General features: G+C 61.7%; 1 protein-coding gene across 2 annotated transcripts in view; it reads left to right on the forward strand.

The window, feature by feature from the left end:
- Positions 1 to 686: 686 nt before the first annotated feature.
- The window catches only part of Nadsyn1 (NAD synthetase 1), a 29,020-nt gene continuing 17,202 nt past the window's right edge, over positions 687 to 12,504 (forward strand). Inside the window, exons 1-9 of one of the 2 annotated variants that reach the window (XM_076847760.2) lie at positions 687 to 883; positions 1,969 to 2,029; positions 4,615 to 4,731; positions 5,852 to 5,905; positions 6,279 to 6,368; positions 9,146 to 9,197; positions 10,053 to 10,141; positions 10,285 to 10,402; positions 11,009 to 11,140. In XM_076847760.2, coding sequence (XP_076703875.2) covers positions 799 to 883; positions 1,969 to 2,029; positions 4,615 to 4,731; positions 5,852 to 5,905; positions 6,279 to 6,368; positions 9,146 to 9,197; positions 10,053 to 10,141; positions 10,285 to 10,402; positions 11,009 to 11,140 — 798 coding nt within the window. In that variant the 5' untranslated portion in view covers positions 687 to 798. Of the gene's footprint in view, positions 884 to 1,968; positions 2,030 to 3,262; positions 3,283 to 4,614; positions 4,732 to 5,851; positions 5,906 to 6,278; positions 6,369 to 9,145; positions 9,198 to 10,052; positions 10,142 to 10,284; positions 10,403 to 11,008; positions 11,141 to 12,504 lie in introns of those variants that run through there. The other variant, XM_076847761.2, reaches the window with a different exon arrangement.

Consider the following 12,504-nt stretch of genomic DNA (forward strand, 5'->3'; position numbering starts at 1 on the left):
CAAAGCGCTGGAGAAACTGGCCCGTGTCTGCAGAGGAGACCGCTGTGGCGGAAACAGCAGCTATGGGCATGCTCCCATGTCAGCAAAGTGCTGCAAAGTAGATGCCCATTCATTACTGAGTGGACACACTGGGCTTTATTCCTACGATGGATTACCCAACTGCAGAAAAATGGTCAAAAGGATGTATCTAACCTAACGGGGAGAAACCAATTACAGAATCACGTTAAAGTGTAGTTTGTGTACAGTTTCAGAGAAGCAAGGCAGAGATCTTCCTTGCGTAGGGTCACCTAACGCTTGGTTAGGGAGGAGAGCGGGATCCAGAGGGACAGACACGGTCTTCGGAGTGCTGTGGGTACAGGGAGGCGGGGAGGCGCGGTGAGAGCCTCGCCCAGGCTCCCGGCAGCATTGATAAAGCATTATTTCTGGCACGGAGCGGGTGCTATAATTTATAGTGTAGTATATTTGGAACTTCTCACGTTACCTAACGTGGCTAAACAGCGCACGGGGAGGATCTTGTGCTGCGCAGGCGCATCCGAGCTCCGCTGTGGGCGGAGCCTGCCGCGGCGACTCCGCAGGTCTCTGGCCCGTGATTCGCCGACCCGGGCAGGGGCGTGGTCTTCCGCAGCGGTTCTTCAGTTCGGACCCGTGATTGGTTTGAGGGGCGGTCCGCGGCGGATCGCGGCGAGGTCAGAGGGCGGCGGTCCGGAAGGGCAGGCGCCGGCGCTGGCTGTCCAGCTTGGAGGACAGTGGGACCTGCCGCCCTCCGGCCGGCCTCCCTCCTGAGTGACTGCGGCCACGATGGGCCGGAAGGTGACCGTAGCCACCTGCGCCCTCAACCAGTGGGCCCTGGACTTCGAGGGCAATTTGCAAAGAATTTTAAAGAGTGAGTCTGGGGGCGGCGGGAGACAGGAAAGAACAGTCCAGCCGCGCGGGTCTCGTCCCGTCGTGCGCACTGCTTTGCCCTGGAGAAACTCGCAGCCGTGGAAGTGGGGACAGATAGGACAGTGGATGGTGAACTCATCAGTGTCAAGTGCCCAGATCCTCCTGGTTTGTGGGGAGGGGGGGACACGTTGAGGCACAAGTTGAGAGAAGTCTGCCCCAGAGGTGGAGGTGGGGAAGATCGAGGGTGCACCTGCCTTCAGATGTCTCTCTCGGGTCCCGGTGGCCAGGCTGGGCAGAGCTGCCCATCCTCCAGGTTGGAGGGGTATGTGGCCACTGGCCAGGATGCTGTGCAGACACCAGAGATGGGAGGGTCTCTGGTCCCCGAGGACCTTCCTGGTGGGTGGGCATTGGGAAGAGCCTTCCTGAGAGGGAAGTAGAGTGAGGGGAGAGCTGTCAGCTCAGAGAAGAGTGGGTTTCGAGTGGTCCCTGTATAACTGCATTCGTGTAAGCCTACCCTTGATGACCTGTGCCCAAACTGGGGCTGATGAAGGCAGACCTACAGGTGTGGTCACTCCAGTGCTTCAAGTGATAACATATTACTGGCTTTTTTTTTTTTTTTAAATCCATGTGTCAACCTCCTTTCACTTCCTCAGAGCAGATCTCAATGGGGTGAGTGAGGCCATCTTAGGTGTACAGAGTGGTCTCTGCTCCACTGTCCTCTCCTTCCCTCCTCCCATGACTTCACATGGGCAGCTGCTCCTGAAGCCCGATGCTGGCACCACCTCGGTCACCAGCCTCTTCTTGCAGCTGGTCTTGGCACCCACTTGTCCATGAGCTTACAGGGTGTGACCTCCTCCTCCTCCGTGGGGCCAAGGGTCAGCCTGCAGGCCCTCCCTGTTTCTCATTTCCTGTGCGTGTGCAGGTGTGTGCTGGCCTCTGCGGCCTTGCTATTTACAGGAGAACGGCCACGAGGGGTCAGGACATCACAGAGGAGTGATCTTTCAGCCACACCTACCGCAGCAGCAGGCTTTTTCTGCCTGTGGACGGGTGGTAGGAGTGAAATTGCCCCCTTCTCTGTACATACAGGTATTGAAATTGCTAAAAACAGAGGAGCAAGATACAGGCTTGGACCTGAGCTGGAAATCTGGTGAGAACACACCCACAGCCCGGCGGGCAGCCAGTGGTCTTTCCCGCTGAGAGGGCAGGAAGCAGTGGCACCAACCAGGGCCGCAATGCCAAGCCCACTTAGGAGGCTGCAGGAACCTGCTTGTGGATGGGGTTGATGCCGCTGGACACCTGAATGAGAGAAGCCCAGGAACGCTGGTGATTCCGGACTCCTGCGTGGTCCTGCATGGAGTCATTAGCGGAACCCAGCTTTACCAGGTGGAGCTGACTTTAAAACTGGGGTGCACCCCTGTGCTGTGGTCTCAGTGTCCGTGTTCCCCCACCAGTATTCACATGTTGGAACCTGATGCCCGGGGCCATGGTGTCTCAACCTTGGGACACACATTGGCCATGGTCAGTGGGATCGCCGCCCTTATAAAAGAGGCCTGAGGGAGCCTGTTTCCCCCGCACCATGTGAGCCACCTGCAAGTCCAGAGCAGCCCTCTCCAGGATGGCGGGCGGAGCTTGCACAGTGTGCAGCTGGTTTCTGCTGTGTGTCAGTCACCCAGTCTGGATGCTGTGCTGTGGCAGCCATGGTGACTAAGACACCACGGGTCTTGGTTTGCACGTTGGCCACAGGGATTCTGTTGCTGACCTCAGGGGCTTCCCGTGAGCAAGCTCAAAGGCTGTGTCCTCGTCGCCACCTTTTTGCAAGAATCAAGAAAATGGATCCTTGATTCTTTTCTGGTGTCTAGTTAAAAAATAATGAGACGGTCACTGGCTTGTGAGCCCCTCGCCAGCTGCGGTTCTTTCTGACCTGGACCCGTGCCTCTGCGCGGTGCTGGCCTCACTTGTCCTCGGGGCCCCTGTGGAATCTGGAAGGCCGTCCATGCCCTGGTCCCTTTCCGTCATTGGCTCTGGTTTCTGGACCTAGAGGAAGCAGGCACTGTCCTCTCTCAGGTGCTGTTGGGTGGTTCTAAGGCAGCTTTCTGTCCTTCCAAGTTCATTTTGTTAATTAGGTTAAGGTTTCGATGACTTCACGTGGCCCTGCTTCTCCCAGCCCACCCCAGGGAACTTACACCCCCCCCCCCCTTTTAATTCTGAAGACTCCCAGTCACCCGAGGCCACGTGGCTTCTGCTCCTGAGCTCCTGACTTGGCCCGTGTGCCTGTTGCTCCTTCCCCTGCCAGGTGCAGTGCAGCCCCGTCCTCCGGCCTGACCGTTGCCAGGGAGGATTCTGACCAAGACCCCGGGTGCTGTGTTGTGTCAGGGATTGGCAGCCCTGCTGGCTTCACAGGTGACAGCATTCTGAGCAGGCTTCCCTTCAACATTTGCCTTGTTGACAGAGGAAGGTGACTTGGGCAGGAGAGGAGCCCGGTCACTTCAGCAAGCCCCACTCTTGTTCTTATTGGCCTGGGGTCCAGCTCCTGTGTGGGACATCCGGGAACAGAAGGTGGACAGCTGATTCTGGACCTCGGGCTCTCACCTGGAAGGGTGGCTATTTTCTCTGAGCTGGCCTTGCCGATGGAAGGTCATTGGCCATCTGGGTCCCAGGCACTTACTGACCAGCCGCTGTCATACAGGGCTCCTCCAGCTGCTGGCCAGCTGAAGGGGTGCAGTCACCGGTGGCTGGCCACTTGGCATTAGACATTCCGTGTTGTCACCCACTGGCCTGGGAGCTGAAGGGACGCTGTGGGAGAGAAGGCATCCTGGGGCCGGGCCCTCGTGGCTTCTCCTGAGTGCCGCTCTCACCTGAGCCCAGGCAGGGGCAGGAGGGGCTCTCCCTGCGTTAAACGCAGCAGGCGCCAGATGTGGGTTTCTGTGGCACGTGCCCGGTCGGCTTCCAGGCTGCCGCAGGGCAGAAAGGCAAAGGAGTTGGGGATTCGTTCGGATAGCCAACGTTTTACTGTCAGAAGGTACTTGGAAGCACTCCTCACAGTCTGTGGCACCATGGAGCACGGCGTTAGTGTCCTGGGCTGCCGTGACCAAGTGCCACAAATGGAGTGTTTTGAAATGACAGAAATGCATTCCCTGGCAGCGTAGGAGCCCAGGAGGCCAAACTCGAGGTGCAACAGAGTTCTCGCTCTCTCTGAAGGGTCCTGGAGGGTCCTCGCGCCGCTTCAGCCCCCGGGGCTCTGCATCCTTTGGCCTGTGGCCACTTCACTGTCTCTGCCTCCCTTTGCATGGCCTTCCCCTTCTCTGGTCTCGCTCTTGTCCACCTCTATAAGGACACTGGTCATTTAAGGAGACCCAGAAAGTCCAAAATGACCGCATCTGAACACCTTGACTCTACTGTGTCTGCAGAGACTCTTTCTCTGAAGCAAGGCTGCAGGCACAGGCCCCGAGGTTAGGACGTGAGAGACGTTGGGGGCCACCGTCCAGCCCACAGCAGGCGGCCGAGTGGTTGTCCACGGTCTTCCTTGGCAGATGTTTTTGGCGGGTCCACCTTTGTTTCTTTGGGTTCTTTCCTTGAAGGTCAGGTGACCTGGGCCACTAAAGGGCCGGCGCTCCTCATAGTAACCAGGAATCTCCCGTGACGTGCCTGGTGGCTGTGAGGTGGACGTGCCTGGGGGCTTGGAGAGCTGGCCTGGGCCTCCACTGCTGACGCCACCCCTGCCCCTCCCTGCAGTGGCTACGGGTGTTGGGACCACTACTACGAGTCGGACACCCTCCTGCATTCGCTCCAAGTGCTGGCGGCCCTCCTGGCGTCTCCGGTCACCCAGGACATCATCTGTGACGTGGGGATGTAAGTGCCCGTGTGAGTGTGTAGGAGGGCAGGCCCAGAGAAAGGGCAGCTCCCAGGACCCGCCCCACCACTGCGGCAGGGCTGCGGCGTCCACACCTGAGGTGTGTCTGCTGCCTCGTGACCCCTCAGGTGACGTCTGCTCAGGGGTTCTCCTCAGCAGCAGGTGGGTGGGTCTGTGCCCAGCCCCTTCCCGCCTGAGGAGCACCAGCACAGCGGCCTGTATTAGCTTTCACTGCTGCTGTGACAAAGGGTCACAGAAGCCTGGTGGTCCCGCAGGCCTGGAGGAGCCTTGGGACTTGCCTCCCTCGCCTGGGGGTTCTTGCTCCTGCCACCAGCATCCACTGGCTGCTTTATTCCACTCCCTCTCGATTGCTAATTGGGTAGCACCCAAGCCCCAGGTCATGCTGCCCTGGTGTCACGGGTCACAGAAAGGCCAAGATAGGGCTGAGGGGCTGCAGGTCACGGGACACAGAGCCCCGAGCAAAGGCAGCGTCTCTGAGTGGTCCCATGTGGGTTTTGAGGGGCCTGTTGGGCAGAGTGTCAGGGCTCGCAGTTTCAGAGCGTCTTCAGCGATCAGCTTGAAATGGCCTCGGTCCTGGTCACAAGTTAAGTCCCAGGGACAGAGAAACAGAGGTCTGTTGCTGCTTGGCTTTCCTGCGCAAGGCCTGTGGGAGGTGATGGGCCAGTGGATCAGAGTGCTGTCCTGTCCAGTTTCGGGTGCCCCTCCTGCCAAGGGCCCGGGTCAGGGGCCTCCTGCCGAGGGCCCAGGAGAGGGGCTTGCTTCGCTGCCGCCTGGTGTGCCCCAGGAGCTCTGGGCCTGGCTTTGCGGTAGGAGCTTGATACACCTGAGTTCATGTGCTTCTGTTGAACTCCGTGAGCCCACGGGTGGCCACTTTCCATCAGCACAAGTAAGTCATGGTGCCTGAGGTCGTGCTGGGGGCGGTGGGTGTGTACCTGTGCAAACAGGGTCTAGAGTCACACCGACTGGCACCGGCACTCACAGTGGAGCAGCTCGTGGCAAACTGCAGCTTTCCAAGCTAGAGTGGCTTGGGGTCTGTGTGGCCCGCCCTCCACATGTGGCTTTCCTAAGAGGATAGACACATGGCCTCTTCCTCTGCAGGCCCGTGATGCACCGCAATGTCCGCTACAACTGCAGAGTCATCTTTCTCAACAGGTGGGTAGCCCCGGGGAGGGTGGCCTGGGCCGCTGCCTGCTTCGGGCTGGAGCTGGTGGACCCGTGCCGGAGACTCCCCTGGAGGTGTCCCCAGTGGGGCCAATGCACCCCAGAGGGTGGGCCCTGGGGCCTGTGTGCTACCTGGACACTGGGCTGGGGGGTGTCTCCTCACACCCCTGGTCCATGTCCAGCAGGGGGCACCTGCCAAGCCCCAGCCCCCCAGGGCTGCCTGTTGGGTGGGTGGGGCTGTCAGGGCCTGCCTTGCAGGGACAGGATTTGTCTGGGCTGCAGTCTCGGGCTGGCTCTGCGTGGCGGTGCCCAGTTCTCTGTGGCGGTGGCTCGGAGCGCTGAGTGAGCCCATTCCTATCTCTAGGCGGATCCTGCTCATCAGACCCAAGATGGCCCTGGCCAACGAGGCCAACTACCGGGAGCTGCGCTGGTTCACCCCGTGGTCCAGGAGCCGGTGAGTTTGGTGGCCGCTGGTTGGATGTGAATAAAGGTCTTCACCTCCGTGGTCCTGGTCCAGGTCATGGACACGGGAGCTGGCTGCCCGTCACCTCAGCGTGGCCTTTCAGTCTGCTGATCACAGCGCAGCCAGGGGGGTCAGTGGTGAGCAGTCACATCAGGTGACACTGCGCCTTGAGTGGGCAGCGTCAGGTCTTCGGTCAGCCCGCTGACATCCTGAATGATCCTTCTCCCTCCCGGGGAGGGCCATCTGGTGCTCTGACGGTGGCTGCCCACCTCCCTGGCCTTGGGTAGGGGCTCACTTCTGAGGCAGCCAGAGCGCCCCAGACCTGCAGACCCCGAGGGTGAGCGTGCCCCTCGAGGAGCCCGGTCCCTCTCCTCGTTACAGGGTCCCTGTGCTCCGCGGTGGGCGGGGGCGCTGACGTGGTGATGCCAGTGGCTGGTGTTCCTGCGCACGAGGCGTGTGGCTTTCGAGTGTGCCTTGCTGCCGATGCCCTACTGGGTTCTGTGGGTCTCGGCTGGCTCTGTTCGTCACCCTGGTCTTCTGGTCAGGGGCTGCCCGATCCCCCTCCTTTCCACACTCCCACCGACATCCGGGGGCCACATTTCTAGAACAGTGTCCCGGTCACTGCTGGGCAGGTCCTGGAAAAGAGCTCTAGGTTATAAAGAACTTCTCTTCATGATTGTGACTTGCTCCAGGACTGCCCTTTGGCTTGCTGGTGCTGGAGAGGGGTCTCGCATGGGTGGTCACTGGCTGCTTGACCTCATGTGAGGGGCTCCCGTGGCCACTGGCCATCCACCTTGCACTCAGTGTACCGGGTGGCCTCAGGAGGATCTCCCTCACAGAGTGTGCGGGGCAGCTCTGCCAATGCCAAGTTCCAGAACAAGCCAGGGCCCCGGTGGACCCGTGGGTCAGGGCTAGGGCACACACCTGGGCTCCGAAAGGGCACCTGCTCCCCCGGGCGTGTGCCTTGGCCTGCTCTGAGGGCCCACCTCCAGGCCCCCACGCGCTGGCCCTTCTGTGTAAGGAATGCTAGAGGGAGGCTCCGGCCAGCTGATTTGCTACCGTGGGGGCCGGCTGTTTGCTAGGAGTCCTGGGTGTCACAGTCCTTGAGGTCCAGGGACAGCTCTCCTTTGCGATGGGGACTGAGTGTCTGGCTCCATGCCGTCACTTCAGGGAGGTCTGCTTGGTTTCTGCTCTCAAGGGTCTTGTTCTTTTGCTTTTGTCCTCTTCCTCGGGGACCTCAGTCCTGAGCACATCACACCCCGCCTGCCTCCCCGTCTCTCCCCTGTCTGACCTGCTGTCTCTTCATCCCTTGGTCTTCCTGCTGTTTATCCCTAACACTCTCCTGTGCGGCAGGTTCCCTGGCACCTCTCCTACTCTTTGGCCCGGCTCCGTCTCAGGCCGACTTCTGCCCGCTGTCCTGAGGCTGCCGTTGGGACCCACCTGTCCTGGGAGCAGGCACACTCATTCCCTTTCCTTTTCTGTCACATGAGTGCCCTGCTGTCCCATGGCACCCTCCAGAGTAGTGCCCATCTCACTCTGCCTGTGGCAGGGGTGCAGTTAGAAAAGGCAGGAGGTTTACCTTCTGGGAACAGCCAGATGGTGGCAGTGAAGTGGCCAGGTCATCACAGCCTGCTTCAGCCCGAGTGCGTCAGGTTCAAGGTGCCACCGCAGAGCCTCACGGGGAAGTCACCAGGCCCTGCTTCCGCCTGCTGAGGGCTCAGCAGCGGCTCGTTGTCTTGATGCTCCGGGATGGACTCCCAGCCTCAGCATCCCATGACTGCAGCACCGTAGGAGCCCTGTGGCTCCCGGGGCCGTGGACGCTCACCGTAGCATGGCCGGAGTGGTTTCTTGGCTCAGGTGCCCTCCAAGGCTTCCGCAGGGAGGTCCTCTGGGAGGACAAGCAGGGGATGCCACAGCACACCCAGCAGGGAGGGCGTCCCCAGCAGAGCCGTCGGGCCAGCCGAGGCAGCATCACCAGTGACTTTTGATTGTGATGTCCCAGCCCCCTAAAGCAGGGCGAGAAGCCTGGAGCCACGTGCAAAGGGGGCCACGGAGCTGGCCCTGGGCGGGGGTGGGGAGGTCCCTGAGCAGGTCCACTTCCTGACCAGGTTCTCACTGGGTGTCTGCTTGGACCAAGAAGGAAGGGAGGAGACTTTTGGTGCAGCCACGTGGCCATCACGGGACCTGCAGGTGGGGCAGGAGTGCTTGTTATGGGATGGCACGTCTGTCTGCTGCATCTCGTGAGCCCACCTGAAGCTAGGGTGTAAACTGTGTGTCCACCACCACCCTTGGTGCCCTTCTGGGCCTCCCGGCCCACTGCCCTGGCCCCTGCCCATTCTGTGGAGGTGCGGCGTCATTCACCATGTCACCAAAGCATGGGTCAGCATGCGGGTTAACAGCCCGGGAGCTGACGGCGTGGTCAGCGTGCGGGCTAACGGCACGGGAGCTTCCCGTCACGGGCTGTGGCTGGGAATGCTGCTCTAGAGAGCCACGTGCCCAGGATGGAGCTGCCGAGCTCAGGCCCACAGGCACAGCCGCTGCCCCAGAGGAGCGCCTAGGCGGCCGTCCACTTTGCTCCTTGCTATCCTGTTTACCTTAGACAGGAGTCACAGTGCCGTGGAGGGCTGCCGGGCTCTGTGGACACCTGGGACACCTGGGCTGGGAGCCTGTACTCCGCCCAGGCTGGGGGCCATGTGCATCTGTCCAGGCTGGAGTCCGTGCTCCGTCCGTGTCCCTTCTGGCCTCAGAGCTGCAGTGTTCCCTTCCAGGCACACAGAGGAGTACTTCCTCCCTCGGATGCTGCAGGACCTGACTCAGCAGGTGAGTCCTGCCCTAGACACTCACCTTCTAGCCACACTCACCTCTGCCAGCTAACGGCGGGCTGCGTGGGGCAAGAGCTACGGACAGAGTCACAGGAGGCTCCGTGGCTGGCGTTAGAGGCAAACCAAGGAGGGACTTGGGTGCCAAGCGCGGTGGGGTCTTGGGAGTCGCTTCTCCCCACCCCCCCACCCCCACCCCCACCCCCACCACTGCTCTCCTTCCCTCCACGAGGCAGGACCTGGCCTCTGCACGCTCACCCCTGGGAGGACTGTGTCAGATCTCCACTGCGGCCCCAGGGAAGGGGCTCTGGTGTCCCCTTGCTGCTGCATCTCTTGGATGAGGAGGGGGCGGGTGAGCTGCCGTGGTCGCAGGGCAGAGGCAGTCCTTGGCCAGCTTCCCCGCTGGACACCCACCTGAGGCGACCGGCATGAAGGGGGATCTGTTCTGCGCTGGTTGCTTGGCCTGGTTGCTTTGGGCCTGTGCGAGAGGTGGTGGCTGAGGAGCAAGGACAGAGACAAGGGGTCAGGGCAGTCCCCTTGAGAAGGGGATGAAAAGACTGGCTGGTGACAGTGTCCAGAGGGTGGAAGCGGAGCTCAGGGCTGTGAGTCAGAGCAGTGCCCTGCCCCTGGGCCACAGCGGCTCAGAGCACGGCTGTGGCTGTGCCTGGGGTGACTCGGGACCCTTAGGGCTTGGCAGAGGAGGAGCCCTGGGCCGGCAGACCTCAGCCTGAGGACGACCCAGGGTGGGCTTGGCTCAGCGTGGTGGCCCTCGCAGAGGTCTCCTGGGACGTCTAGTGCTGGGGACAGTACGCAGCCCAGCCAGGAGGACCACTGAGTCTGCCCTCTCTACCTGCAGGAGACGGTGCCATTTGGAGACGCGGTGCTGGCCACCCAGGACACCTGCATTGGGAGCGAGATCTGCGAGGAGCTCTGGACACCACACAGGTCAGCTGGGCCCTCTGCTGTCCAGTCCACGACCTCACGTGGACTAGCAGGAGGACCTGGGGTTTGCAGATGTCCTGGGGTCACAGCTGCAGGGTGCGGGGCAGTTGAAGGAGCCCAGCTGGTCTTCTGTGCTTCCGCCACAGCCCACACGTGGACATGGGCCTGGATGGCGTGGAGATCATCACCAACGCCTCGGGCAGCCACCATGTCCTGCGCAAAGCCCACGCCAGGGTGGACCTGGTGACCATGGCCACCACCAAGGTAGGCTTGGGAGGGGCTGCTGGTGGACTGCCAAGGCCAGCCCTAGCCCAGAGCCTTCTGCAGCCTTGGCGCCTAGGGCAGGGCCCGGCCAGGCATAGTGGGAATTTGGGGCCATGATTATGGCCTGTACTCAGGGAGCACAGGCTGCCGTTGTCCTGGGGCTCCCTTGAGTGGCCTTGCTAGCCCTCATGGTCCCCTGGGAATCAGGCTCTGTCGACACCTCTGGTTGGTGGGAGCCGGGACATGTCATCTGTCCTTGGTTTCAGGGAATACACAAGGGAGCGTCCTCGTGTCGGCCACTGTAGTGGGCACTTGAGCACAGCAAGGGACAAAGGCACTTGTCACTCCTGCGACAGGTTTCTTGCCGTGGGCTTGAACCTGGGCTCTGCCAGCTGAGCACTGGGGTCTGTGCACCTCACTGTGGGGAGTGGAGGCATGCTGCCCGCAGCCCGCGGCTGGGGGGTCCACGAGGACTACGGCCGCTGGGCCATCCTGCCACAGGCGCTGTGTGGGGAGGAGCTCTGGGTGACATGGGTGGGACAGGCTGTGGGGCCTGCAGAGGTGAGGGCGATGACCACCGCTGACCATTCCCCTCTGCCTCTCCAGAATGGCGGGATCTACCTGTTGGCCAACCAGAAGGGCTGCGATGGCGACCGGCTGTACTACGACGGCTGTGCCCTGATCGCCATGAACGGGGGCATCTTCGCCCAGGGGTCCCAGTTCTCGCTGGACGACGTGGTAATGAGCGTGGTGCAGAGGGTGGTCTCACACCCCCGGGTTGGTGCCTGGTTCAGGGGCACCTGTCCCAGTGGCCCACCTGTGGGTGGTGAGGGAGGACTGTGCACCCAAGAGTGAGCTGGGCACAGCTTGCCAGTCACATGCATGGCTGGGGGCCATGCCACAGGCCACAGGGGTTGAACTAGGCCATGCTCACCCAATGGTGAGCCTCAGGCGCTGGGCAGGCTCCGTGGAGATGTGGGGCTGGGCGATGCCATGCCATGCGGGATGCGAGGGGCTCCTTGGAGTGACTCTCAGCAGGTGAATGGAAACCTCTTCTTAGGGATGACAGGCGTCGAGCCCGGGGCCATATTGGGGACTAAGGGCCCTGTGTCTGGCTGAGGACATTGTCCCCTAGAACAGACAGAGGGGTCCTGCGCGGTTTTCCAGGACGGTGCGTGTTAACATGAGTCTCACCCACAGTGCCCTGCGCTCCAGGGAGCAGTGGAGCCCATCCCTCTGGTGGGGCAGGGGCTCTCTGGGCTCACAGATGGCAGCGGTGAGGGCCAGGTGCCCAGGGTGCTCATGAGTGCCCTTACCACCCCGAGGGCATGCAGAGACGGCAGCTGGACCTCGCTGCAGCCGGTCACGGCTCAGAGAAGGCCCACAGCCTCGCGGGGCCGCGACAGTGGTTGAGTCACGTTGGATGTCAGCTCCTTTCCTGCAGGGTCAGGGGAGGGTCCAGGCTCGCCGCGCGTCTTTGGTGCTGCCTTGGGCAGCTGGTGTGCGGAGTCTCCCGGGACCGCCCAGGCGGGCGTGAGGTGTGGGCAATGCAGGCCGCCATACTTCCTCTGCGCTCCGGGCAGCAAGCGGGCTCCTCCTGTAGCCGCCTCGGGCTCCCAGGGGGACGCACCTCACAGCAACCTGTGAAGGTCACCCCGAGAAGAATCCCTCTTGTTTGGCGGGTTTCCTGCCCGGAGCACTTGGGCCAGCTTTGGCAGTCTCTGCTTGGTGCCCGGGGCCTTCCTCTACCCTTGGGGTCTTCTGGGCATGTCCTCCGAGTTCTGCTTTCCAAGTGGCAGCGTCCTGGAGGCCTGGTCAGTTGGCATTAACCGCAGCATAGGTGGAAAGATGGGGTTCAGGCCCCTCCTACTGCAGGAATGCCGGCACTACCTGCCAGTCAGGTGGCCTGGCCAAGACCCTGTCCACATGTCCGAGCACAGGCTTCTTTGCAGCCCACTCCTGGCTGGCCCCTTGGAGGCCCTGCAGTTCCCGGCCCCCCAGAGAATCCTCGGCATCTGCCTTGAGCAAGGAGGTGATTCCCAGCACGTGGAATCCCCCGGCTACTACAGTTCCCACCTCTGACCTTGTCCACAGCTTCAGGG

This window comes from Callospermophilus lateralis, chromosome 2 (genome assembly GCF_048772815.1).
Source record: "Callospermophilus lateralis isolate mCalLat2 chromosome 2, mCalLat2.hap1, whole genome shotgun sequence".
NCBI lineage: Eukaryota > Metazoa > Chordata > Mammalia > Rodentia > Sciuridae > Callospermophilus > Callospermophilus lateralis.